Source organism: Heterodontus francisci, chromosome 2, assembly GCF_036365525.1.
Source record: "Heterodontus francisci isolate sHetFra1 chromosome 2, sHetFra1.hap1, whole genome shotgun sequence".
NCBI classification, from domain to species: domain Eukaryota; kingdom Metazoa; phylum Chordata; class Chondrichthyes; order Heterodontiformes; family Heterodontidae; genus Heterodontus; species Heterodontus francisci.
This window is the reverse complement of record NC_090372.1, coordinates 11,704,444-11,728,527: the sequence shown is the minus strand read 5'-3', so window position 1 is coordinate 11,728,527 and position 24,084 is coordinate 11,704,444. Positions and strand designations below refer to the sequence as shown.

General features: G+C 52.0%; 1 protein-coding gene across 1 annotated transcript; it reads left to right on the top strand.

Moving 5' to 3' along the window:
* The first annotated feature begins 3,641 nt into the window (after window positions 1-3,641).
* On the top strand, window positions 3,642-20,754 carry LOC137381969 (eukaryotic translation initiation factor 1b). Its single transcript, XM_068054433.1, has 4 exons — window positions 3,642-3,843; window positions 15,820-15,983; window positions 16,329-16,430; window positions 20,319-20,754. Exons 1-4 carry the CDS (start codon window positions 3,813-3,815, stop codon window positions 20,361-20,363), a joined length of 342 nt encoding a protein of 113 aa, XP_067910534.1. The 5' UTR covers window positions 3,642-3,812; the 3' UTR covers window positions 20,364-20,754.
* Window positions 20,755-24,084: the final 3,330 nt, after the last annotated feature.

Below are 24,084 nucleotides of genomic sequence, written 5' to 3'. Positions count from 1 at the left end.
TGTGAGTGGAGGATAGTTACATATTACAAGTCGATTATTTAGAACATATAACATAGAACAGTACAGCACAGTACAGGCCCTTCGGCCCACGATGTTGTGCCGAACCTTTAACCTACTCTAAGATCAAATTAACTACCTACCCTTCATTCTACTATCATCCACGTACCTATCCAAGAGTCATTTAAATGCCCCTAATGTATCTGCTTCTACTACCACCGCTGGCAGCGCATTCCACGCACCCACCACTCTCTGTGTAAAGAACCTACCTCTGACATCTCCCCGAAACCTTCCTCCAATCACCTTAAAATTATGCCCCCTGGTGAAAGTCCTTTCCACCCTGGGAAAAAGTCTCTGGCTATCCACTCTATCTATGCCTCTCATCATCTTGTACCCCTCTATCAAGTCACCTCTCATCCTTCTTCGCTCCAATGAGAAACGCCCTAGCTCCCTCAATCTTTCTTCGAAGGACATGCCCTCCAGTCCAGGCAGCATCCTGGTAAATCTCCTCTGCACCCTCTCTAAAGCTTCCACATCCTTCCTATAATGAGGCGACCAGAACTGAACACAATATTCCAAGTGTGGTCGAACCAGGGCCTTATAGAGCTGCAGCATAACCTCGCAGCTCTTAAACTCAATCCCCCTGTTAATGAAAGCCAACACACCATACGCCTTCTTAACAACCCTATCAACTTGGGTGGCAACTTTGAGAGATTATGGACATGGACCCCAAGATCCCTCTGTTCCTCCACACTACCAAGAATCCTGTCTTTAAGCCTGTATTCCGCATTCAAATTTGACCCTTCCAAAATGAATCACTTCACACTTTTCCAGGTTGAACTCCATCTGCCACTCCTCAGCCCAGCTCTGCATCCTGTCAATGTCCCGTTGCAACCTACAACAGCCTTCCACACTATCCACAACTCCAGCAACCTTTGTGTCATCGGCAAACTTGCTAACCCAGTCTTCCACTTCCTCATCCAAGTCATTTATAAAAATCACAAAGAGCCGAGGTTCCAGAACAGATCCTTGTGGAACACCACTGGTCACCGAGCTCCATGCTGAATACTTACCATCTACTACCACCCTCTGACTTCTATGGGCCAGCCAATTTTATATCCAGACAGCCAACTTTCCCTGAATCCCATGCCTCCTTACTTTCTGAATGAGCCTACCATGGGGAACCTTATCAAACGCCTTGCTAAAATCCAAATACACCACATCCACTGCTCTTCCTTCATCAATGTGTTTTGTCACATCTTCAAAGAATTCAATAAGGCTTGTGAGGCATGACCTGCCCCTCACAAAGCCATGCTGACTGTCTCTAATCAAACCATGCTTTTCCAAATAATCATAAATCCTGTCTCTCAGAATCCTCTCCAATAATTTGCCCACTACCGACGTAAGACTGACTGGTCTATAATTCCCAGGGTTATCCCTATTCCCTTTCTTGAACAAGGGAACAACATTTTCCACCCTCCAATCATCCGGTACTACTCCAGTGGACAATGAAGACGCAAAGATCATCGCCAAAGGCCCAGCAATCTCTTCCCTCGCTTCCCGTAATATCCTTGGGTATATCCCGTCTGACTTATCTGTCCTCATATCAGTCAAAATTTCCAGCACATCCTCCCTCTTAACCTCAACCTGTTCGAGCATATCAGCCTGTTCCATGCTGTCCTCACAAACGACCAGGTCCCTCTCACTAGTGAATACTGAAGCAAAGTATTCATTTAGGACCTCCCCTACCTCCTCCGACTCCAGGCACAAGTTCCCTCCACTATCCCTGATCGGCCCTACCCTCGCTCTGGCCATCCTCTTGTTCCTCACATAAGTGTAGAACGCCTTGGGATTTTCCTTAATCCTACCCGCCAAGACTTTTTCATGTCCCCTTCTAGCTCTCCTAAGTCCATTCTTCAGTTCCTTCCTGGCTACCTTGTAACCCTCTAGAGCCCTGTCTGATCCTTGCTTCCTCAACCTTAAGTAAGCTTCCTTCTTCCTCTTGACTAGCTGTTCCACATCTCTTGTCATCCAAGGTTCCTTCACCCTACCATCCCTTCCTTGCCTCATCAGGACAAACCTATCCAGCAGTCGCAGCAAGTGCTCCCTAAACAACCCCCACATTTCTGTCGTGCATTTCCCTAAGAACATCTGGTCCCAATTTATGCTCCCCAGTTCCTGCCTAATAGCATTGTAATTCCCCCTCCCCCAATTAAATATTTTCCCATCCCGTCTGCTCCTGTCCCTCTCCATGACTATAGTAAAGGTCAGGGAGTTGTGATCACTATCACCAAAATGCTCTCCCACCGAGAGATCTGCCACCTGGCCTGGTTCGTTGCCAAGCACCAAGTCCAACATAGTCTCCCCTCTAGTCGGCCTATCTACATATTGAGTCAGGAAACCTTCCTGGACACACCTGACAAAATCTGCTCCATCCAAACTATTTGCACTAAGGAGGTTCCAATCAATATTAGGGAAGTTGAAGTCACCCATGACAACAACCCTGTTACTTCTGCACTTCCAAAATCTGCCTCCCAATCTGTTCCTCCGTGTCTCTGTTGCTATTGGGGGGTCTATAGAAAACTCCCAATAAAGTGACTGCTCCTTTCCTGTTTCTGACTTCCACCCAGAATGACTCAGTAGACAAACCCTCCTCGACGACCTCCCTTTCTGCAGCTGTGATACTATCCCTGATTAGCAATGCCACTCCCCCACCTCTTTTACCTCCCTCCCTATTCCTTTTGAAACATCTAAACCCCAGAACATCCAGCAAAATGTTGTGAGTGGAGGATAGTTACATATTACAAGTTGATTATTTATTCATATTCATACAGAGATACAGCACTGAAACAGGCCCTTCGGCCCACCGAGTCTGTGCCAACCAGCAACCACCCATTTATACTAACCCTACAATAATCCCATATTCCCTACCATTCTCCACCCACCTACCTACACTAGGGGCAATTTATAATGGCCAATTTATCTATCAACCTGCAAGTCTTTGGCTGTGGGAGGAAACCGGAGCATCCGGCGAAAACCCACACGGCAACAGGGAGAACTTGCAAACTCCGCACAGGCAGTACCCAGAATCAAACCCGGGTTGCTGGAGCTGTGAGGCTGCGGTGCTAACCACTGCGCCGCCCTAATAGTGCTAGATAAGCAGTGGACAAGCTTGGAGACCTGCATGGACAGCTTCAAAAAAAAAAGTGTGACTGGCAAATGTGGACATAGGATTTTTCCATTGTAAATGTGAAGACAAGCATCACTCAAAAATTGTGGCACAGGAAATAGGGTAAATCTAGGCGGAAAGTGCATGGCATACACAAGATGTTATCATTTATATATGTAAATATTACAATTGCATTTGTCTTGTCTGTTCAGTCATGCAGAAGTCTTCTTCTCCAGCAAATGTTGTGAGTGGAGGATAGTTACATATTACAAGTTGATTGTTTCTCCAACAAAATGCTGAGTGGAGGGGGTTTCAATTACTCAATCATTTCCATTCTGCTGGAGACGAGTGGTGTCCCTGCAGCAATGGCCTGGGACGGTGGTGCAGGAGGTGGAGGGAACTACAGATGGAGCTTCCCAGCATGCTCGGCGGAGGGTGGTGACGTCATGGACCCGGGAGGGGGAGGGGAAAAGGGCGCGGCCGCCATTTTGTGGAGAGTTGTCTGCGGGCGGAGTGAGTTCGCAGCGTTTTGCCGCTCGGTTGAAAAAAAAAACTCGTCAGAGCTAGAGACAGATTCATCCGAACAAAGTCAGCATCCAACGGCGACCAGCTTTTCGTTCTCGACAAGTCTTTCTACTAATATCGCATGTCCAATATTCAGAACCTCCAATCTTTTGGTGAGTCTTTTTCCTTTCCTGTGGAGCCGCTCCTGTCGCCGGCCTCTCCGTCCGGTTTCTTCTGCTGAACGTTTCTCCTCGGCGTCGGGCCCTGGATTCCCTTACCGATTTAAGCCCTTCGCCTGCTTGTTGCTTTTGTGTATCTTGAACTTTTTTTTTTAAAAAAAAATACTTTTATTTTTTTTTTGTCATTTTCTCCCCCCTCTCTTTCCGCCTTTGTTGGGTGAGGGCTGTGGTAAAAATGGCGGCGGCGGCGCTCCGGAGGGAAGGAAGGAAGGAGCCGGGGGCCTGATGCCTGTGGGGAAGCGGTGTGAGGGAGAGAGCGGGGAAAGCGGCTCAGGGAACTGCGATCGCCCGGGGTCTGAAGAGGAGGCGGGTGGAGCGCGCAGTGTGCCTTCGCCAAACACACTCCCTGTATAAAGGCTCAATCTCTGTTAAACCACCCCGACAATCGGGTGCAGCCTATGTATGTATGTGTATATTTATATATATATATATATATGTATGTGTGCGCCCGTGTTCAGATGTATGAAATGTCACCGAGTTTAGTGACGCGCCCGTTGCAGCCGCCGCCATTTTACGGAGGGCTCGTTGATATTTTTACATTCGTTTTGACTACAATGTTACCCAGCCCCACCCCACAATAAACAACCCCCAATAAATTACCAAACGCACCTTCCCCCACCCCACAGACTGAACACCTTCCATCACCCCATAGACTGACGCACACCTTCCATCACCCCCATAGACTGACGCACACCTTCCCTCCCCAACCCCAACCTCCACAGACTGACACAACACCTTCCCCCCCCACCCCACAGACTGACGCACACCTTCCCCCCCCCACCCCACAGACTGACGCACACCTTCCCCCCCCCACCCCACAGACTGACGCACACCTTCCCCCCCCACCCCACAGACAGACGCACACCTTCCCCCCCCCCCCACCCCACAGACAGACGCACACCTTCCCCCCCCCCCCACAGACTGACGCACACCTTCCCCCCCACCCCACAGACTGACGCACACCTCCCCCCCCACCCCACAGACTGACGCACACCTTCCCCACCCCGACGCACCTCCCACAGACTGACGCACACCTTCCCCCACCCCACAGACTGACGCACACCTTCCCCCACCCCACAGACTGACGCACACCTTCCCCCCACCCCACAGACTGACGCACACCTTCCCCCCACCCCACAGACTGACACACACCTTCCCCCCCACCCCACAGACTGACACACACCTTCCCCCCCACCCCACAGACTGACACACACCTTCCCCCCCACCCCACAGACTGACACACACCTTCCCCCCCACCCCACAGACTGACACACACCTTCCCCCCCACCCCACAGACTGACACACTCCTTCCCCCCCACCCCACAGACTGACACACTCCTTCCCCCCCACCCCACAGACTGACACACACCTTCCCCCCCACCCCACAGACTGACAAGACTGACACACCTTCCCCCCCACCCCACAGACTGACACACCTTCCCCCCCACCCCACAGACTGACACACTCCTTCCCCCCCACCCCACAGACTGACGCACACCTTCCCCCCACCCCACAGACTGACGCACACCTTCCCCCCCCACCCCACAGACTGACGCACACCTTCCCCCCACCCCACAGACTGACGCACACCTTCCCCCCCCACCCCACAGACTGAACACCTTCCATCACCCCACAGACTGACGCACACCTTCCCCCCCCCCCACCCCACAGACTGACGCACACCTTCCCCCCCCACCCCACAGACTGACGCACACCTTCCCCCCCCCCACCCCACAGACTGACGCACACCTTTCCCCCCCCACCCCACAGACTGACGCACACCTTCCCCCCCCCACCCCACAGACTGACGCACACCTTCCCCCCCCCACCCCACAGACTGACGCACACCTTCCCCCCCCCACCCCACAGACTGACGCACACCTTCCCCCCCCCCACCCCACAGACTGACGCACACCTTCCCCCCCCCCACCCCACAGACTGACGCACACCTTCCCCCCCCCCACCCCACAGACTGACGCACACCTTCCCCCCCCCACCCCACAGACTGACGCACACCTTCCCCCCCCACCCCACAGACTGACGCACACAGCTTCCCCCCCCCCCACAGACTGAACACCTTCCGTCACCCCACAGACTGAACACCTTCCGTCACCCCACAGACTGAACACCTTCCGTCACCCCACAGACTGAACACCTTCCGTCACCCCACAGACTGGACACCTTCCGTCACCCCACAGACTGGACACCTTCCGTCACCCCACAGACTGGACACCTTCCGTCACCCCACAGACTGGACACCTTCCGTCACCCCACAGACTGGCGCCCGCCTTCAACCCCCCACCCCCCCAACCGCATAGACTGGCACCCTCTTTTCTCTCCCCCCCCCCCCCCCACCCCATAGACTGGCGCCCTCTTTTCTCTCCCCCCCCCCCCACCCCACAGACTGGCGCCCGCCTTACACCCCCCCCACCCCACAGACTGGCGCCCGCCTTACACCCCCCCCCCCACCCCACAGACTGGCGCCCGCCTTACACCCCCCCCCCCCACCCCACAGACTGGCGCCCGCCTTACACCCCCCCCCCCCACCCCACAGACTGGCGCCCGCCTTACACCCCCCCCACCCCACAGACTGGCGCCCGCCTTACAACCCCCCCCCCACCCCACAGACTGGCGCCCGCCTTACAACCCCCCCACCCCACAGACTGGCGCCCGCCTTACAACCCCCCCCACCCCACAGACTGGCGCCCGCCTTACACCCCCCCCACCCCACAGACTGGCGCCCGCCTTCTCTCTTCCCCCCACCCCATAGACTGGCACACACACCCCCTCCCCACACCCCATAGACTGGCACCCTCTTTTCTCTCCCCCCCCCACCCCACCCCATAGACTGGTGCCCGCCTTACACCCCCCCCCCCCACCCCATAGACTGGTGCCCGCCTTACACCCCCCCCCCCACCCCATAGACTGGTGCCCGCCTTACACCCCCCCCCCCACCCCATAGACTGGCGCCCGCCTTACACCCCCCCCACCCCATAGACTGGCGCCCGCCTTACACCCCCCCCACCCCATAGACTGGCGCCCGCCTTACACCCCCCACCCCACAGACTGGCACCCGCTTTCTCTCTTCCCCCCACCCCATAGACTGGCACGCACACCCCTCCCCACACCCCATAGACTGGCACACACTTCACCCCCCACACCCCATAGACTGGCACACACTTCACCCCCACCCCCATAGACAGGCACGCACTTCACCCCCCACCCCCATAGACAGGCACGCACTTCACCCCCCACCCCCATAGACAGGCACGCACTTCACCCCCCACCCCCATAGACAGGCACGCACTTCACCCCCCACCCCCATAGACTGGCACGCACTTCACCCCCCCATAGACTGGCACGCACTTCACCCCCCACCCCCATAGACTGGCACGCACTTCACCCCCCACCCCCATAGACTGGCACGCACTTCACCCCCCACCCCCATAGACTGGCACGCACTTCACCCCCACCCCCATAGACTGGCACACACTTCCCCCCCTCCCCCTATAGACTGGCATAGACTTCACCCCCTCCCCCCCATAGACTGGCACACACTCTCTCTCTCTTTCCCACCCGCCCCCCCCAATATACTGGCACACACTTCTCTTCTCCTCCCCCCCCCCACCCCCATAGACTGGCACACACTTCACCCCCCACCCCCATAGACTGGCACACACTTCACCCCCCACCCCCATAGACTGGCACACACTTCACCCCCACCCCCATAGACTGGCACACACTTCACCCCCCACCCCCATAGACTGGCACACACTTCGCCCCCCATCCCCATAGACTGGCACACACTTCGCCCCCCACCCCCATAGACTGGCACACACTTCGCCCCCCACCCCCATAGACTGGCACACACTTCACCCCCCACCCCCATAGACTGGCACACACTTCACCCCCCACCCCCATAGACTGGCACACACTTCACCCCCCACCCCCATAGACTGGCACACACTTCACCCCCCACCCCCATAGACTGGCACACACTTCACCCCCCACCCCCATAGACTGGCACACACTTCACCCCCCACCCCCATAGACTGGCACACACTTCACCCCCCACCCCCATAGACTGGCACACACTTCCCCCCCTCCCCCTATAGACTGGCATAGACTTCACCCCCTCCCCCCATAGACTGGCACACACTCTCTCTCTCTTTCCCACCCCCCCCAATATACTGGCACACACTTCACCCCCCCACCCCCATAGACTGGCACACACTTCACCCCCCACCCCCATAGACAGGCACGCACTTCACCCCCCACCCCCATAGACAGGCACGCACTTCACCCCCCCCCCATAGACTGGCACGCACTTCACCCCCCACCCCCACAGACTGGCACGCACTTCACCCCCCACCCCCACAGACTGGCACGCACTTCACCCCCCATAGACTGGCACGCACTTCACCCCCCATAGACTGGCACGCACTTCACCCCCCATAGACTGGCACGCACTTCACCCCCCATAGACTGGCACGCACTTCACCCCCCATAGACTGGCACGCACTTCACCCCCCATAGACTGGCACGCACTTCACCCCCCATAGACTGGCACGCACTTCACCCCCCATAGACTGGCACGCACTTCACCCCCCACCCCCGTAGACTGGCACGCACTTCACCCCCCGCCCCCGTAGACTGGCACGCACTTCACCCCCCGCCCCCGTAGACTGGCACGCACTTCACCCCCCGCCCCCGTAGACTGGCACGCACTTCACCCCCCGCCCCCGTAGACTGGCACGCACTTCACCCCCCCGCCCCCGTAGACTGGCACGCACTTCACCCCCCGCCCCCGTAGACTGGCACGCACTTCACCCCCCGCCCCCGTAGACTGGCACGCACTTCACCCCCCGCCCCCGTAGACTGGCACGCACTTCACCCCCCGCCCCCGTAGACTGGCACGCACTTCACCCCCCGCCCCCGTAGACTGGCACGCACTTCACCCCCCGCCCCCGTAGACTGGCACGCACTTCACCCCCCACCCCCACAGACTGGCACGCACTTCACCCCCCACAGACTGGCACGCACTTCACCCCCCACAGACTGGCACGCACTTCACCCCCCACAGACTGGCACGCACTTCACCCCCCATAGACTGGCACGCACTTCACCCCCCATAGACTGGCACGCACTTCACCCCCCATAGACTGGCACGCACTTCACCCCCCATAGACTGGCACGCACTTCACCCCCCATAGACTGGCACGCACTTCACCCCCCATAGACTGGCACGCACTTCACCCCCCATAGACTGGCACGCACTTCACCCCCCGTAGACTGGCACGCACTTCACCCCCCGCCCCCGTAGACTGGCACGCACTTCACCCCCCGCCCCCGTAGACTGGCACGCACTTCACCCCCCGCCCCCGTAGACTGGCACGCACTTCACCCCCCGCCCCCGTAGACTGGCACGCACTTCACCCCCCGCCCCCGTAGACTGGCACGCACTTCACCCCCCGCCCCCGTAGACTGGCACGCACTTCAACCCCCGCCCCCGTAGACTGGCACGCACTTCAACCCCCGCCCCCGTAGACTGGCACGCACTTCACCCCCCGCCCCCGTAGACTGGCACGCACTTCACCCCCCGCCCCCGTAGACTGGCACGCACTTCACCCCCCGCCCCCGTAGACTGGCACGCACTTCACCCCCCGCCCCCGTAGACTGGCACGCACTTCACCCCCGCCCCCGTAGACTGGCACGCACTTCACCCCCCGCCCCCGTAGACTGGCACGCACTTCACCCCCCGCCCCCGTAGACTGGCACGCACTTCACCCCCCGCCCCCGTAGACTGCACGCACTTCACCCCCCGCCCCCGTAGACTGGCACGCACTTCACCCCCCGCCCCCGTAGACTGGCACGCACTTCACCCCCCGCCCCCGTAGACTGGCACGCACTTCACCCCCCCGCCCCCGTAGACTGGCACGCACTTCACCCCCCCGCCCCCGTAGACTGGCACGCACTTCACCCCCCCGCCCCCGTAGACTGGCACGCACTTCACCCCCCCGCCCCCGTAGACTGGCACGCACTTCACCCCCCCGCCCCCGTAGACTGGCACGCACTTCACCCCCCCGCCCCCGTAGACTGGCACGCACTTCACCCCCCCGCCCCCGTAGACTGGCACGCACTTCACCCCCCCGCCCCCGTAGACTGGCACGCACTTCACCCCCCCGCCCCCGTAGACTGGCACGCACTTCACCCCCCCGCCCCCGTAGACTGGCACGCACTTCACCCCCCCGCCCCCGTAGACTGGCACGCACTTCACCCCCCCGCCCCCGTAGACTGGCACGCACTTCACCCCCCCGCCCCCGTAGACTGGCACGCACTTCACCCCCCCGCCCCCGTAGACTGGCACGCACTTCACCCCCCGCCCCCGTAGACTGGCACGCACTTCACCCCCCGCCCCCGTAGACTGGCACGCACTTCACCCCCCGCCCCCGTAGACTGGCACGCACTTCACCCCCCGCCCCCGTAGACTGGCACGCACTTCACCCCCCGCCCCCGTAGACTGGCACGCACTTCACCCCCCGCCCCCGTAGACTGGCACGCACTTCACCCCCCGCCCCCGTAGACTGGCACGCACTTCACCCCCCGCCCCCGTAGACTGGCACGCACTTCACCCCCCGCCCCCGTAGACTGGCACGCACTTCACCCCCCCGCCCCCGTAGACTGGCACGCACTTCACCCCCCCGCCCCCGTAGACTGGCACGCACTTCACCCCCCGCCCCCGTAGACTGGCACGCACTTCACCCCCCGCCCCCGTAGACTGGCACGCACTTCACCCCCCGCCCCCGTAGACTGGCACGCACTTCACCCCCCGCCCCCGTAGACTGGCACGCACTTCACCCCCCGCCCCCGTAGACTGGCACGCACTTCACCCCCCGCCCCCGTAGACTGGCACGCACTTCACCCCCCGCCCCCGTAGACTGGCACGCACTTCACCCCCCGCCCCCGTAGACTGGCACGCACTTCACCCCCCGCCCCCGTAGACTGGCACGCACTTCACCCCCCGCCCCCGTAGACTGGCACGCACTTCACCCCCCGCCCCCGTAGACTGGCACGCACTTCACCCCCCGCCCCCGTAGACTGGCACGCACTTCACCCCCCGCCCCCGTAGACTGGCACGCACTTCACCCCCCGCCCCCGTAGACTGGCACGCACTTCACCCCCCGCCCCCGTAGACTGGCACGCACTTCACCCCCCGCCCCCGTAGACTGGCACGCACTTCACCCCCCGCCCCCGTAGACTGGCACGCACTTCACCCCCCGCCCCCGTAGACTGGCACGCACTTCACCCCCCGCCCCCGTAGACTGGCACGCACTTCACCCCCCGCCCCCGTAGACTGGCACGCACTTCACCCCCCGCCCCCGTAGACTGGCACGCACTTCACCCCCCGCCCCCGTAGACTGGCACGCACTTCACCCCCCGCCCCCGTAGACTGGCACGCACTTCACCCCCCGCCCCCGTAGACTGGCACGCACTTCACCCCCCCGCCCCCGTAGACTGGCACGCACTTCACCCCCCCGCCCCCGTAGACTGGCACGCACTTCACCCCCCCGCCCCCGTAGACTGGCACGCACTTCACCCCCCGCCCCCGTAGACTGGCACGCACTTCACCCCCCGCCCCCGTAGACTGGCACGCACTTCACCCCCCGCCCCCGTAGACTGGCACGCACTTCACCCCCCGCCCCCGTAGACTGGCACGCACTTCACCCCCCGCCCCCGTAGACTGGCACGCACTTCACCCCCCGCCCCCGTAGACTGGCACGCACTTCACCCCCCTCCCCCGTAGACTGGCACGCACTTCACCCCCCTCCCCCGTAGACTGGCACGCACTTCACCCCCCTCCCCCGTAGACTGGCACGCACTTCACCCCCCGTAGACTGGCACGCACTTCACCCCCCCGTAGACTGGCACGCACTTCCCCCCCCCGTAGACTGGCACGCACTTCCCCCCCCCGTAGACTGGCACGCACTTCCCCCCCCGTAGACTGGCACGCACTTCCCCCCCCGTAGACTGGCACGCACTTCCCCCCCCGTAGACTGGCACGCACTTCCCCCCCCGTAGACTGGCACGCACTTCCCCCCCCGTAGACTGGCACGCACTTCCCCCCCCGTAGACTGGCACGCACTTCCCCCCCCGTAGACTGGCACGCACTTCCCCCCCCCGTAGACTGGCACGCACCTCCCCCCCCGTAGACTGGCACGCACTTCCCCCCCCCGTAGACTGGCACGCACTTCCCCCCCCGTAGACTGGCACGCACTTCCCCCCCCGTAGACTGGCACGCACTTCCCCCCCCGTAGACTGGCACGCACTTCCCCCCCCGTAGACTGGCACGCACTTCCCCCCCCGTAGACTGGCACGCACTTCCCCCCCCGTAGACTGGCACGCACTTCCCCCCCCCGTAGACTGGCACGCACTTCCCCCCCCCGTAGACTGGCACGCACTTCCCCCCCCGTAGACTGGCACGCACTTCCCCCCCCCGTAGACTGGCACGCACTTCCCCCCCCGTAGACTGGCACGCACTTCCCCCCCCGTAGACTGGCACGCACTTCCCCCCCCCGTAGACTGGCACGCACTTCACCCCTCCCCACCCCCCCGTAGAATGGCACGCACTTCACCCCTCCCCACCCCCCCGTAGAATGGCACGCCGCCCCCACCCCCCAGCCGAATAGCTTCTCTCTGTCTCTCAAGCTCTGTCCACAGGTTCTCTTCTCTCTTCCCCTTTCTTGCATAACTCCCCACTCATAAGCTCTGCCTGCAGGTTCTCCTGGCAGCCCTCGACAGCTCCCCCCACAGGTCCTCTTCCCCCCCCCCCCCAACACGTCCACTGGTTTCCCTCCAATTCTGTGAAGGATCAGTGATTATAATTTTATGTTTAGGGTAACTGGAAATTTAGGGTCAGTCTTGAGTCTATTTCAGAAGGATCAATTTCAGTGGGGTGTGAACGGAAGATTGGCAGGTAGAACTGTAGTGGTTCAATGGGCTGCCTTAAAAAGGGGGTGTTTTGGGTATAGTCATGATACATTTCTGTGAGGGCAAGAGGTAGGGCAACCAAAGCAGAGATCTCTGGATGACTAAAGATGGAGAGTAAGGATGCGTCTGACATGTCAGGTTGATAATGCAATGGGGAACCAGGCTGGTTATAGAAAGTTCAGAGAAGTGAAAAGGCAAGTGAGGCAAAGAGAGCGCATGAGAAGACAATGGCAGCTAACAAAAGGAAATCCAATGGTCATCTGTGAGAATATAGTAAAAGGGTAGTAGTGGAAGGGTGGGGCCATTTAGGGACCAAAGAGGGAATCAATGCCAGGATGCAGAGGACATGGAATGTCTGAGGCACTAAATGAGTGCTTTGCATCTGTCTTGACCAAGGGATGTGATATTGCCAAAGTCATAGTGAAAGAGGATGTAGTTGAGATACTAGATGGGCTAAAAAAAAAATTGATAGAGGATGCATATGAAAGGCTGGCTGTACTTAAAAGTTGATAAGTCACCAGGACTGGATGGAAGCATCCGAGGATGCTGAGGGCAGTAAGGGTGGAAACTGCGGCAGTGCTGACCATAATCTTCCAGTCCTTAGATAATGCAGTGGTGTCAGAGGACTGGAGAATTGCCAATGTGACGTTCTTGTTCAAAACCCAGTAACTAGAGTTCAATCAGTTTAACCTTGGTGGGAAAGCTTTTAGAAATGAGGATCCAGGACAAAATTGTCACTTGCACAAGTATGGATTAATTAAGGAAAGCCAGCACAGATTTGTTAAAGGCAAATTGTGTTCAACTAACTTGAGTTTTTGATGAAGTAATGGACATGGTTAATGAGGGTGATGCAGTTGATGTGGTGTGCATGTCATTTGATAAAGTGCCACATAATAGGCTTGCCATCAAAGTTGAAATCCATGGAATAAAAGGGACACTGGTAGCATGGATACAAAGTTGGCTAAATGACAGGAAACAGTAGTGATGAATGGTCTTTTTGAACTGGAGGACAGTCTACAGTGGGGTTCCCTTTGTATTAGTACTAGGATCACTGCTTTTCTTGATGATATATTAGTGACATTGACTTGGGTGTACAGGGAAGGGTTAAAAAAAAAAAATTGTAGATGACTCAAAACTTGGAAGCATTGTAAACTGAGAAGGATACTGATAGATGTCAAGAGGACCTAGACAGGCTAGTGGAATAGGTATGCAGGTGACAGATAAAATTTAATGCAGGGAAGTGTGTACTGATGCATTTTGGTAGGAAGAACAAGGAGAGGCAATATAAATTAAAGGGTACAATTCTAAAGGGGATGTAAGAACAGTGACCGGGGGATGCACACGAAAATACGAATTGGGAGTAGGCCACTTGACCCCTCGAGCCTGTTCCGCCATTCAACAAGATCATGGCTGATCTGATTGTAACCTCTACTCCATATCCCTGCCTGCCCCCTATAACCTTGTACCCCATTGCTTGAGGAAGAGAGTTCGAAAGACTCATGACCCTCGGAGAAGAAATTTCTCCATCAGTCTTAAATGGGTGACCTCTTATTTTTAAACAGTGAGCCCTAGTTCTAGATTCTCCCACAAGAGGAAGCATCCTTTTCACATCCACCCTGTCAAGACCCGTCAGGATCTTAGGATAGATGTGCACAAATCGAGAAAGTGGTTAAAATGCACATGGGATTAGAATGGGTGGATCATTTTTCAGTCGGTACAGACGCAATGAGCCAAGTGGCCTGTTTCTGTGCTGTAAACTTTCTATGATAGGTTTCTACATATTAAAAACATCAAGAGATACAGAGATCGTGTAGGAAAATGGTGTTGAAGTGGTTGATCAGCCATGATCTCATTGAATGGCCTACACCTGTTACTATTTATGTTCTCAACGTTTTATAAAACACTGGTTTGTCCTCACTTGTTGGGTATTGTGTCCATGAGGATCTTGTTACGTGGAGAGATTGGAAAACGGTGGGCAAGAGGGACTGGCTAAATTGCTGTTGCAGAGAGACAGCACGAACATGATGACCTGAATGGCCTCCATCTATGTAGTAACCATTCTAAGATTCCCTCCCCATAAGTCTTTTCAATGTAGTGTGTGAAAACTTGCCCCAGTTCGTTTCCCCTTCCTCCTAAATAATGACAGAGGTCTTGAAATAGTCTGTCAGACTCATCTATAGAAGTATCCAGAGTAAAGGCCTGCAAGTCACACAAAAAGCACCCGACGGAACCACATCGGACCCCACCCAAGTCCCTTCATTTTCCGTCTGACCCGACTACTGGAATCTTCCCTTTACTTGCCTTCCGACTCCCAATCTTCAGGAAGCTGCAGTCTGAGTGTGATGACGTCATAGAGAAGCTCACTGCACAGACTGAGTTTCCCTGATTGAGGTTCCGGACTTGCAGCTCAGGTAAGTTTTTAACTTTTAACACATAACTTGCAATTCTTGCTGTGTGCCCGACCTGAGCCCGAAGAGCAGCCCGACCCAAACCCAACACGTCATCGAATCCCTTCGGGTCAGGTCATCCAGAGTACACGTGCAGGTCAGAAAGTTGAAGGCCTAAACTGTCAGATATATAAGGATTACACTTGACTACCTTCCTCCTAGTTTTGGACGATTGATGTGTTGGATTCTGTGGAGAAATCAGCATTTTTTTGGCAGTCACCACCATGTACAATTATGCTCCAAGTATCTGATGCTGGTCCAGTTCAGGATTAATTTGGAGGGGAGAGATATTGTAACTGGCCAGATCCACTGCTGCATGGTTATCCCATTTGAAATTGTAATTTATGTAACTTGTTACTAAAGATTCCTCAATGTTTAGTTTCTATAATTTACAGTTCATTGAATATTAAAATGTTTGCTCCATGTTCTTGCATCTTAAGCTGAGAAATGTTGCCAACTCTTGAATTTGTTGCAGACCCCTTTGCTGATGCAACTAAGGGTGATGACCGACTCCCGGCAGGGACTGAAGAGTACATCCATATAAGAATTCAGCAACGTAACGGCAGGAAGACACTGACCACTGTCCAAGGCATCGCAGATGATTATGATAAAAAGAAACTTGTGAAAGCCTTTAAAAAGGTATTTTTACTACACTTAGGTGGGCTATTGCAAAAATTTGATTTATGATTTTATACTTAAATAATTTCATCTATAAATGAAATTGGTAATATGGGTAAAATAGACTTGGTATCTGGACCACGGCAATCCTTGGTTTAGACATGTATTTGATTTACTTAGCATTTCCTAATTCTTGTAGGGCAACTTTGGCTTGATAACTTGACCTATAAGAATTTGCAATCTATTCTTGAATATTAAATATTTTGCTATTCGATTACTTCAGAAAGTAGTTGGAGCAGTTGCCTGTTCCAGTCAAATTTACCACTTCAAAGGAGATTTCTGCATAACTGATCCTTTTCTTTGTAGAAATTTGCCTGCAATGGTACTGTGATAGAACACCCTGAATACGGTGAGGTAATCCAGCTTCAAGGTGACCAGCGGAAGAATATCTGCCAATTTCTTCTGGAGGTGAGGAAAAAGTTGCTCATTCTATTCCTGTAGAAATGAGAAATCTGTCTAAAGTTACAGATTTGGCAGTGCACCAAAAACCTGTGATTCTAACAGCCTGCTATGCCACTGAAATTGATTTCTGTGTGTTGGCTTTTTAAAAAAAAATTCTACTGAGGGAATGTGTGAAGTGGACTCTCCAAAGCTCTTACGTACATGGACCTCTTTAGAATGACTTAACTAAGTCATGACATACTAAACCTGATTAGTGACATCAGTTGTATTCGGAACGATCTGGGTTCTGAAAATACGCAGTATGCAGTTGGTCTTTGTCTGATTTTTGCTTACGGATTTGGGATGGCTTGCAATTACATTTAGGCTTTCTGTTCACAATTCCCGTATGTGGAGTAATCAGCCCATCCTAAATTTTTATTTTAAAAATGTAAAGAGAAATTTTCATTTTCTGCGTGACGCAAGTCACTCTTTCAGAAATGCTACTTTTTAGTTTGAGATACAGCACTGAAACAGGCCCTTCGGCCCACCGAGTCTTTGCTGACCATCAACCACCCATTTATACTAATCCTACACTAATTCCATATTCCTACCACATCCCCACCTGTCCCTATATTTCCCTACCACCTACCTATACTAGGGGCAATTTATAATGGCCAATTTACCTATCAACCTGCAAGTCTTTGGCATGTGGGAGAAAACCGGAGCACCCGGAGGAAACCCACACAGGGAGAACTTGCAAACTCCACACAGGCAGTACCCAGAATTGAAGCCGAGTCGCTGGAGCTGTGAGGCTGCAGTACTAACCACTGTGCTGCCCTGTATGCAAGTTTTAAATGACATGAACAGTTTCATAAAATCATAGAATGATACAACATGGAAGGAGGGCATTCAGTCCACCTTGCTGTGCTGACTCTTTGAAAGAGCTGTCCAATTCGTCCCACTCCTCTGCTTTTCTCCCTTAGCCCTGCAATTTTTTTTTGCTTCAAGTAATAATCCAATTCTCATTGACTCAGCTTCCACCACCCCCTCAAAGCAATGCATTTCAGATCACAACTCACTGTTAATTTTCAAAAAAAATCCTCTCACTTCTGTTCTTTGCCAATCGCCTTAAATTTGTGTCCTAATTACTTCTACTGGAAGCTTTCTCCTTAATTACCCTCAATCATTCATGATTTTGAACACCTCGGTTAAATCTTTTCTTAACCTTCTCAGCTCTAAGGAGAATATCCCCAGCTTCTGTCGTGTCTCCACATAATTAAAATTTTTAGTCTCTGGTACCATTCCAGTAAATCTGTTCTGCGTCCCCTCTCAAGCTGTGACTTCCTAAAGTGTGCCCAGAATTGGGCACAATACTCCAGATGAGGCCTAACAAGTCTTTTATAATGGTTTAGTAAATTACCTTTTGTACTGTATGTCTGTTAATAAATTCAGTGTGATCACGCATGCCTTTTTAACCTCAATCATTTACGGCACAGAAGTAGGCCATTCAGTCCATTGAGTCTGCGTTGGCTCTCCACGGAGCTATGCAGTCGTCCCACGCCTTGGCTTGATCCCTGTAGCCCTACAAGTCTCTTTCCCTCAGGTGGCCATCCAGCATTCTCTTGAAGTCATTGATCATCTCCGCTTCCACCACCCTTGTGGGCAGTGTGTTCCTGGTCATTACCACATGCTGCATAAAAAAGCTTCCTCATATTCCCCTTGCATGTTATGCCCAAAACTTTCAATCTGTGTCCTCTAGTCCTTGTACAATCTGTTAATTGGAACAGTTTTTCCTTGTCTAACTTATCTGAGCCTGTCATAATCTTGTACACTTGTATTAAATCTCCCCTTTTCTAAGGAGAACAAACCCAGCTTTTCCAACCTAAACTTGTAACTGAAATTCTCCATCCCTGGAACCATTCTGGTAAATGCCCTCTGCATCCTCCAAAGGACCCTCACATCCTTCCTGAAGTGTGGTGACCAGAATTGGATGCAATACTCTAGTTGAGGCCTAACCAGAGTTTTGTAAAAGTTCAGCATAACTTCCCTGTTTTTGTACTCCATGCCTTTTTTTATGAAGCCCAAGATTCCATATGCTTTACTAACCACTCTCTCAATATGTCCTACCACCTTTAAAGATCTATGTACATGTACCCGTAGGTCCCTCTGTTCCTACACACTAGAACTGCCTTTAAGTCTATATTGCCCCTCCCTATTCCTTCTGCCAAAATGCAACACTTAACACTTGTCAGTATTAGGTTCCATCTGCCACCTCTGCCCTCTGCTAACCTATCTATGTCCTGTTGCAGGCAATTCATATCCTCACTGCTGCGCCTCCAAGTTAGGTGCCATCAGGTGTTTTGCCACCTTCAAACATTTGTGTACATACACCGTCTTTTAAGTTGTATAATTTATATTGCCTCCACTCATTCTTGCTGCAAAAATGTATCATTTCATATTTCATCTGCCATGTCTCCCCATTTCACTAGCATATTTAGGGCGGCACAGTGGCGCAGTGGTTAGCACCGTAGCCTCACAGCTCCAGCGACCCGGGTTCAATTCCGGGTACTGCCTGTGTGGAGTTTGCAAGTTCTCCCTGTGTCTGCGTGGGTTTCCTCCGGGTGCTCCGGTTTCCTCCCACATGCCAAAAGACTTGCAGGTTGATAGGTAAATTGGCCATTGGAAATTGCCCCTAGTATAGGTAGGTGGTAGGGAAATATATAGGGATAGGTGGGGATGTGATAGGAATATGGGATTAGTGTAGGATTAGTGTAAACGGGTGGTTGATGGTCGGCACAGACTCGGTGGGCCGAAGGGCCTGTTTCAGTGCTGTATCTCTAAACTAAATATGACCTGAAGTCTGTTAATATCCACCTCATTGTTTTGTATTATGTGCAGACTTTGAAATGATACCTTATATACTCAAGTCCGGGTAACTATATCAGAGCCCTCTTCCTAATATCAAACTGTGGCAAGCACTACTGTATACTTCCAGTCTGAAAAACAGCCATTCACTGCTACTTTGCCAGTTTTGTATCCATGTTGCCACTGACCCTTCTTAATTCCAAGGGCTTTAATTTTGCTTACAAGCCTATTATGTGGCACTTGGCATCAAACACTTTTTTTGTGTTCAGATCCATAACATCAGCCGCAAATATTTAAAACATTAGATTTGAACTAGCTTTGGATTAGTGAGCTTCCAATGTGAGGCAGTAAAATCGAGAAATAGGCAATGTGGGGATACAATTGCATAGTGAAAATTGAACAGTGGAGGGGGGAAGCTGAAGAGGGATCTTCCATTAGTGGGAAAAGAAGTAGCAAGTGAAATGGGGTTGCAAATTAGTTGAGCTAGCCTGGCCTTGGGAAATCATGCTATAGGTTTGGAAATTGCATTGTCAGGGGTGTGCCTTTTGGAAGTACTGGTGCTTGCTATTTTGTACTAGGGCACGCTGCCCATTGGTAATGGTTCCAGAATGCTCTGACCAGTAGTGAGGGAACCTGACCTTTGGGTCTCTGCTGTGAGAAATGTCCTTACTGTGGTTTCTTTGAAGTACTTCAGTTTATAAAAAAAAAAAAATTTCCTTCTCTCACTCACTTGCACTTCTCCAAAGGGGAAAAGAATTTATTGAATTTTGGGGCTGTGGTCTTGAGTGTAGAGGCGTCCCAAGCATGCTGTTGGCTCTCGCTCAGAATGTGTGCTGCTTCACGTGAACAAATTTTAATTAAAGTTTCAAATTGCTGGTAGATTTTGTATTCTCGAATTGTATTATAAATTCTTTTCAGCTTTTGTTTCAGTGGATGTAGCTTTTTGTCTTTGCATGCAATCCCTAAACAGCGTTCCTGTTGGAGGACTCTGAGCCTACCTGTACAACAATCTTTGATTTTTTTTTTTCTCTTCCATTTATATTTGCTCAGGTTGGCATCGTGAAGGAGGAGCAGTTAAAGGTTCACGGCTTCTAAAGAATGTGCTTAACAGCTCCTGAAGTTTCCTGTTGTGTAGCTGGTTCTTTTTATATTTGTTAGCTTATATATACACACATATATATACTATGCAGGAATGAATCACTGCAGTGAATGGACTTCCCATGTGATTGGATCTTCAGAATTTAACTCCGATATGCATGACTACAGAAGAAGTGTGCTATTTAGGCTAGTAACTCATAAGAAAACTGCTATAAGATGGTAATGAAATGACAGACATATGTATATTTAGCACATTTCCAATGGAAATGTTTTAGTGCTAATTGTTCAAAAAAAAAATTCCTGATTTTGAAGTTTTTTTTGTTGTATTAAAACCATGTATGTTGTATAAGGCAATTAACAATAAACCAGCTATGTATTCTGGAGTGCAGCTTGTTCTGAATTGAGTGATTACTGATTGGAAGTCTGCATTGTGTTTTGCTGTCTTGTCCTCAGGTTTTTACTTCATGTTTACTATTGGGCCCATAATGTTTAAAAGCTTCATCAATTTGGACGATACTCACCTTTTCGCAATCTAGTTGCACTTTTGCTGTAGTCACTTGTGACTCCAGTTCAGATTTGCAGCATGTTTGCTTCTGTTCGACTTTAAAGTTGATTCTTCATTCTCTGCAGCTGAATGCTGCATTTTGAGCACATTCATTGTGTGTATTGTGTATTATGTTGGGACCAACAATTAAATCCACCAAGTGACACCTTTGGAATAGTTACTTCAAATATGCAATTTATTTTCTGCTAATTGGGATGCACTGCACAAATTTTATCTCTGGAGAGACCTTGGTCAACATAAGTTAATAGCTAAGTACTAATCTTTCAAAATATTTATGTGCAATTTGCAAATAGATTTGGCAAAGTGCATATATTTTGAAATTAAATGACGTGTACTGTAATTGTGAATTTTGCAAGCTGGGTCACCTTGCCTTGCGTTCCATTTTTGCAGAAATCCTAATCTGTTGCAGGTTGATTAAATGGATATCTTCAGACATGACAAGTTTTGTGATTCAAACGTTTGTTTTCACCTAGAGTATATTTTGATTGTCAAGGAGCTCAGTTGAGTTATAGCTTGCAGTACATTTCAAGGGCTTCAATACCCCTATTGTCAACTGCTGGGGGCTAATCTTGCCAATCCCTTGTACAACACACCCCTTCCAGTGCATAAATTGAGCTTTGCCAGCAGATCACCAATCGCTATCCTTGTCCGCATCTCCCTCCAGAATGTCTGTTGGCTTATGAACAAGGCCCTTGCCAACCATAAGCTCATTGTATGTTATTGCATCAACATCATGGCCTTAACCCCTAAGTGAAGCCTTCCAGCCTGGCTATTCCTTCCATTGCTTGCCCTACCTGGACTGTTGGGGTTATTACCAAATTGTACCATGATCTGTTACCTTACTCCTCAACCACTTGCTTCACCTTTGAGCATCTCACCAATTCATTGTTTGCTGCCATCCAATCCCTTCAGTCTCCTAACTCCTCAACCCATACGGGTGCTGCTTTCATCTGCCAAAATTGCTTACTGTTCCAAGATCATCCTGGAATCTTTCCTTCCAGGTTAGCATAGGGATCATCTGCTGCATCATCCAATTTGTGGTCAAACAGTGATGGTTGTTCAGCAGAGCCAGCACTCTCCCACAGAATATCAGCAGCAACATGACGCAACTTCCCAAATTGCCTGCAGTGGTGCATTTTACAAAGTACAGGGGGTCATTGATGGAATGAACGAGGCCATCATGCAGCCTATTCTGTGTGATTGCTTTTACATTATGCAGCTAGTGTGTTGGAAGGCTTTGTCATATGAAGCTCTTAAGCGTTCCTGTTGCAACAGTGTCAAATATAAGTTGTAGCCTATATGGGACATGCATTGCTACTTATGCTAAGAATTAAAAGGTCTGTAATATTGTATTAATATTTTGGGATGAGTGGAACAAGAGTTGCGAATACTGAGGACTCCTGTTGGCTAGCATTTCCTCAGGTTTGCCATTTACTTACATGTTTACAGTCAGCTGTTCTGGGTGCTAAACAAAGCAGTCACCCCGTTGGCTATCTTTCTGCCAGCTGCTTTGGACTAATCTCTGAATGTGTCTTTCAGTGCTAACCAGGGTAAGCCTAATTTAGCACAATGCATGCATCAGTGCTTCGAGCCTATCACATGCAAATTTGGTTGTGTGTCTTTGGAAACCCTCCATTGATTTTTCAAATGCTTTCCTTTCAGTCCATGTTACTTTTGGGTAAGGCTTTGCACCCAGGCCCCATCTGCCCACTTGTGGACAAAGGATCCCATGGCACTATTTTGAAGAGCAGGGAAATTCTGCCTTGAGCAGTATTTATCCCTCAACCAAACACCACTGCAACAGATTATCTAATCATTACATTGCTTTTTGTGGAATCATGCTGAGCACAAATTGCTTGCTGTGTTTCCTACAACAATGCCCAGACATCCCCAAAAAATCTACTTTATAGTGTTACGACCAGGTGAGAAAGGCATTTAGGGATCTTTTACTGTCTTCACCTGGTCTTATTGTAACAGTTCCATTTAAATTATTGTTCACAGCTTTCCAATTATAAGCAAAGAAATGAGCACACCAGGTTTTCTTGGGTTTAAAGAAGAAAAGTGAAATTTATTATACTTAAACTCTAATTTGGTTGACGACTACAGATATACGACGTGCCCATGCTAGCATGCACATGTGATACATGCAAATAGGGAGGTTTGAGGTAGTTTCTGAAGAGGGTTTCTTGTCACTATTTCTGTTACCAGCTCACTGTAGAGTCTTTGATTGTAGTCTTACGTTTCATTGGGACCCAGTATTCTTAAATCTTGCTCACTATAGGAGACATCTCTCTTGGGGTTCATAATGTAGTCAATGGTTTCTGAAGCTGGTGAGAGCAAACGGGAGAGAGGTCTTTTCCAGTCCAGGAGCGAACGGCTTTCTGCCTTTCAACAGCTAGTTAGTTATGTGCAAACTAAGGACAATCCCGACAGTCACCGGTCCCAAAACTAGGTTGCACTCCAGGTGTACTCGGTGTACAGGTACTGGCATACACTGCCCTCCAATACCATTCACCACCATTTTGGCCTTTTCCCAGTAAAAGGGATCTGGTGGCCCGTGTCCCTGAGAATCACCATGGGCTTGTTTGCCCCGCTCGAGAGGTATGGGATTACTTTCCCTTCAAACGCAAAACCCTGATAACCTTCAGGAATCCTATTAACTTTTCCTGCACTGGCCATAGTAAGCTTTCTGGGTTACACTCTTACTGCATTTAAAGCCATAGCTTGCTCAGTGTTTTCTATCCGGGTGCCATCTTAACTGTGTGGGTGTGCCCTGATTAACCGTACCGATTCTCCCTTTAGTTTCCAGCAGTCAGCTTTTAAATGTCCTGCCTTATTACGATGGAAGCGCACAGGTCTTCAGGTCTCACTCTTGCTCACAGCACCTTCCGTTTTGGCTGGAGGAGGGCTCCCTGTGTCTCCTGCTTTCCTTTCTCTCCTAGGACTGGCTGGGCTCCTATCGCATTCCCTTTTCAGATTTGTGGGGGTGATTAGGAAAGGTTTTCCCCTGGGAAACCAACTTATAAATTAAAGCAAACTCATCGACTAGAAGGACTGCTTTCCGGGCTCTCTGGAACCGCTGCTCTTCTAGATGGGTCTTTATTGAGAATGGGAGAGTGTGTTTAAGTTCCTCTAACAGAATTACTTCTCAGA

Excerpts from the sequence above, each read along its gene's own strand:
- LOC137381969 (XM_068054433.1), top strand. The coding sequence starts at position 3,813 with ATGTCCAATATTCAGAACCTCCAATCTTTTG. Across the intron at positions 3,844-15,819 it reads TCAGAACCTCCAATCTTTTG|ACCCCTTTGCTGATGCAACT; the intron begins GTGAGTCTTTTT and ends AATTTGTTGCAG. Across the intron at positions 16,431-20,318 it reads TCTGCCAATTTCTTCTGGAG|GTTGGCATCGTGAAGGAGGA; the intron begins GTGAGGAAAAAG and ends ATATTTGCTCAG.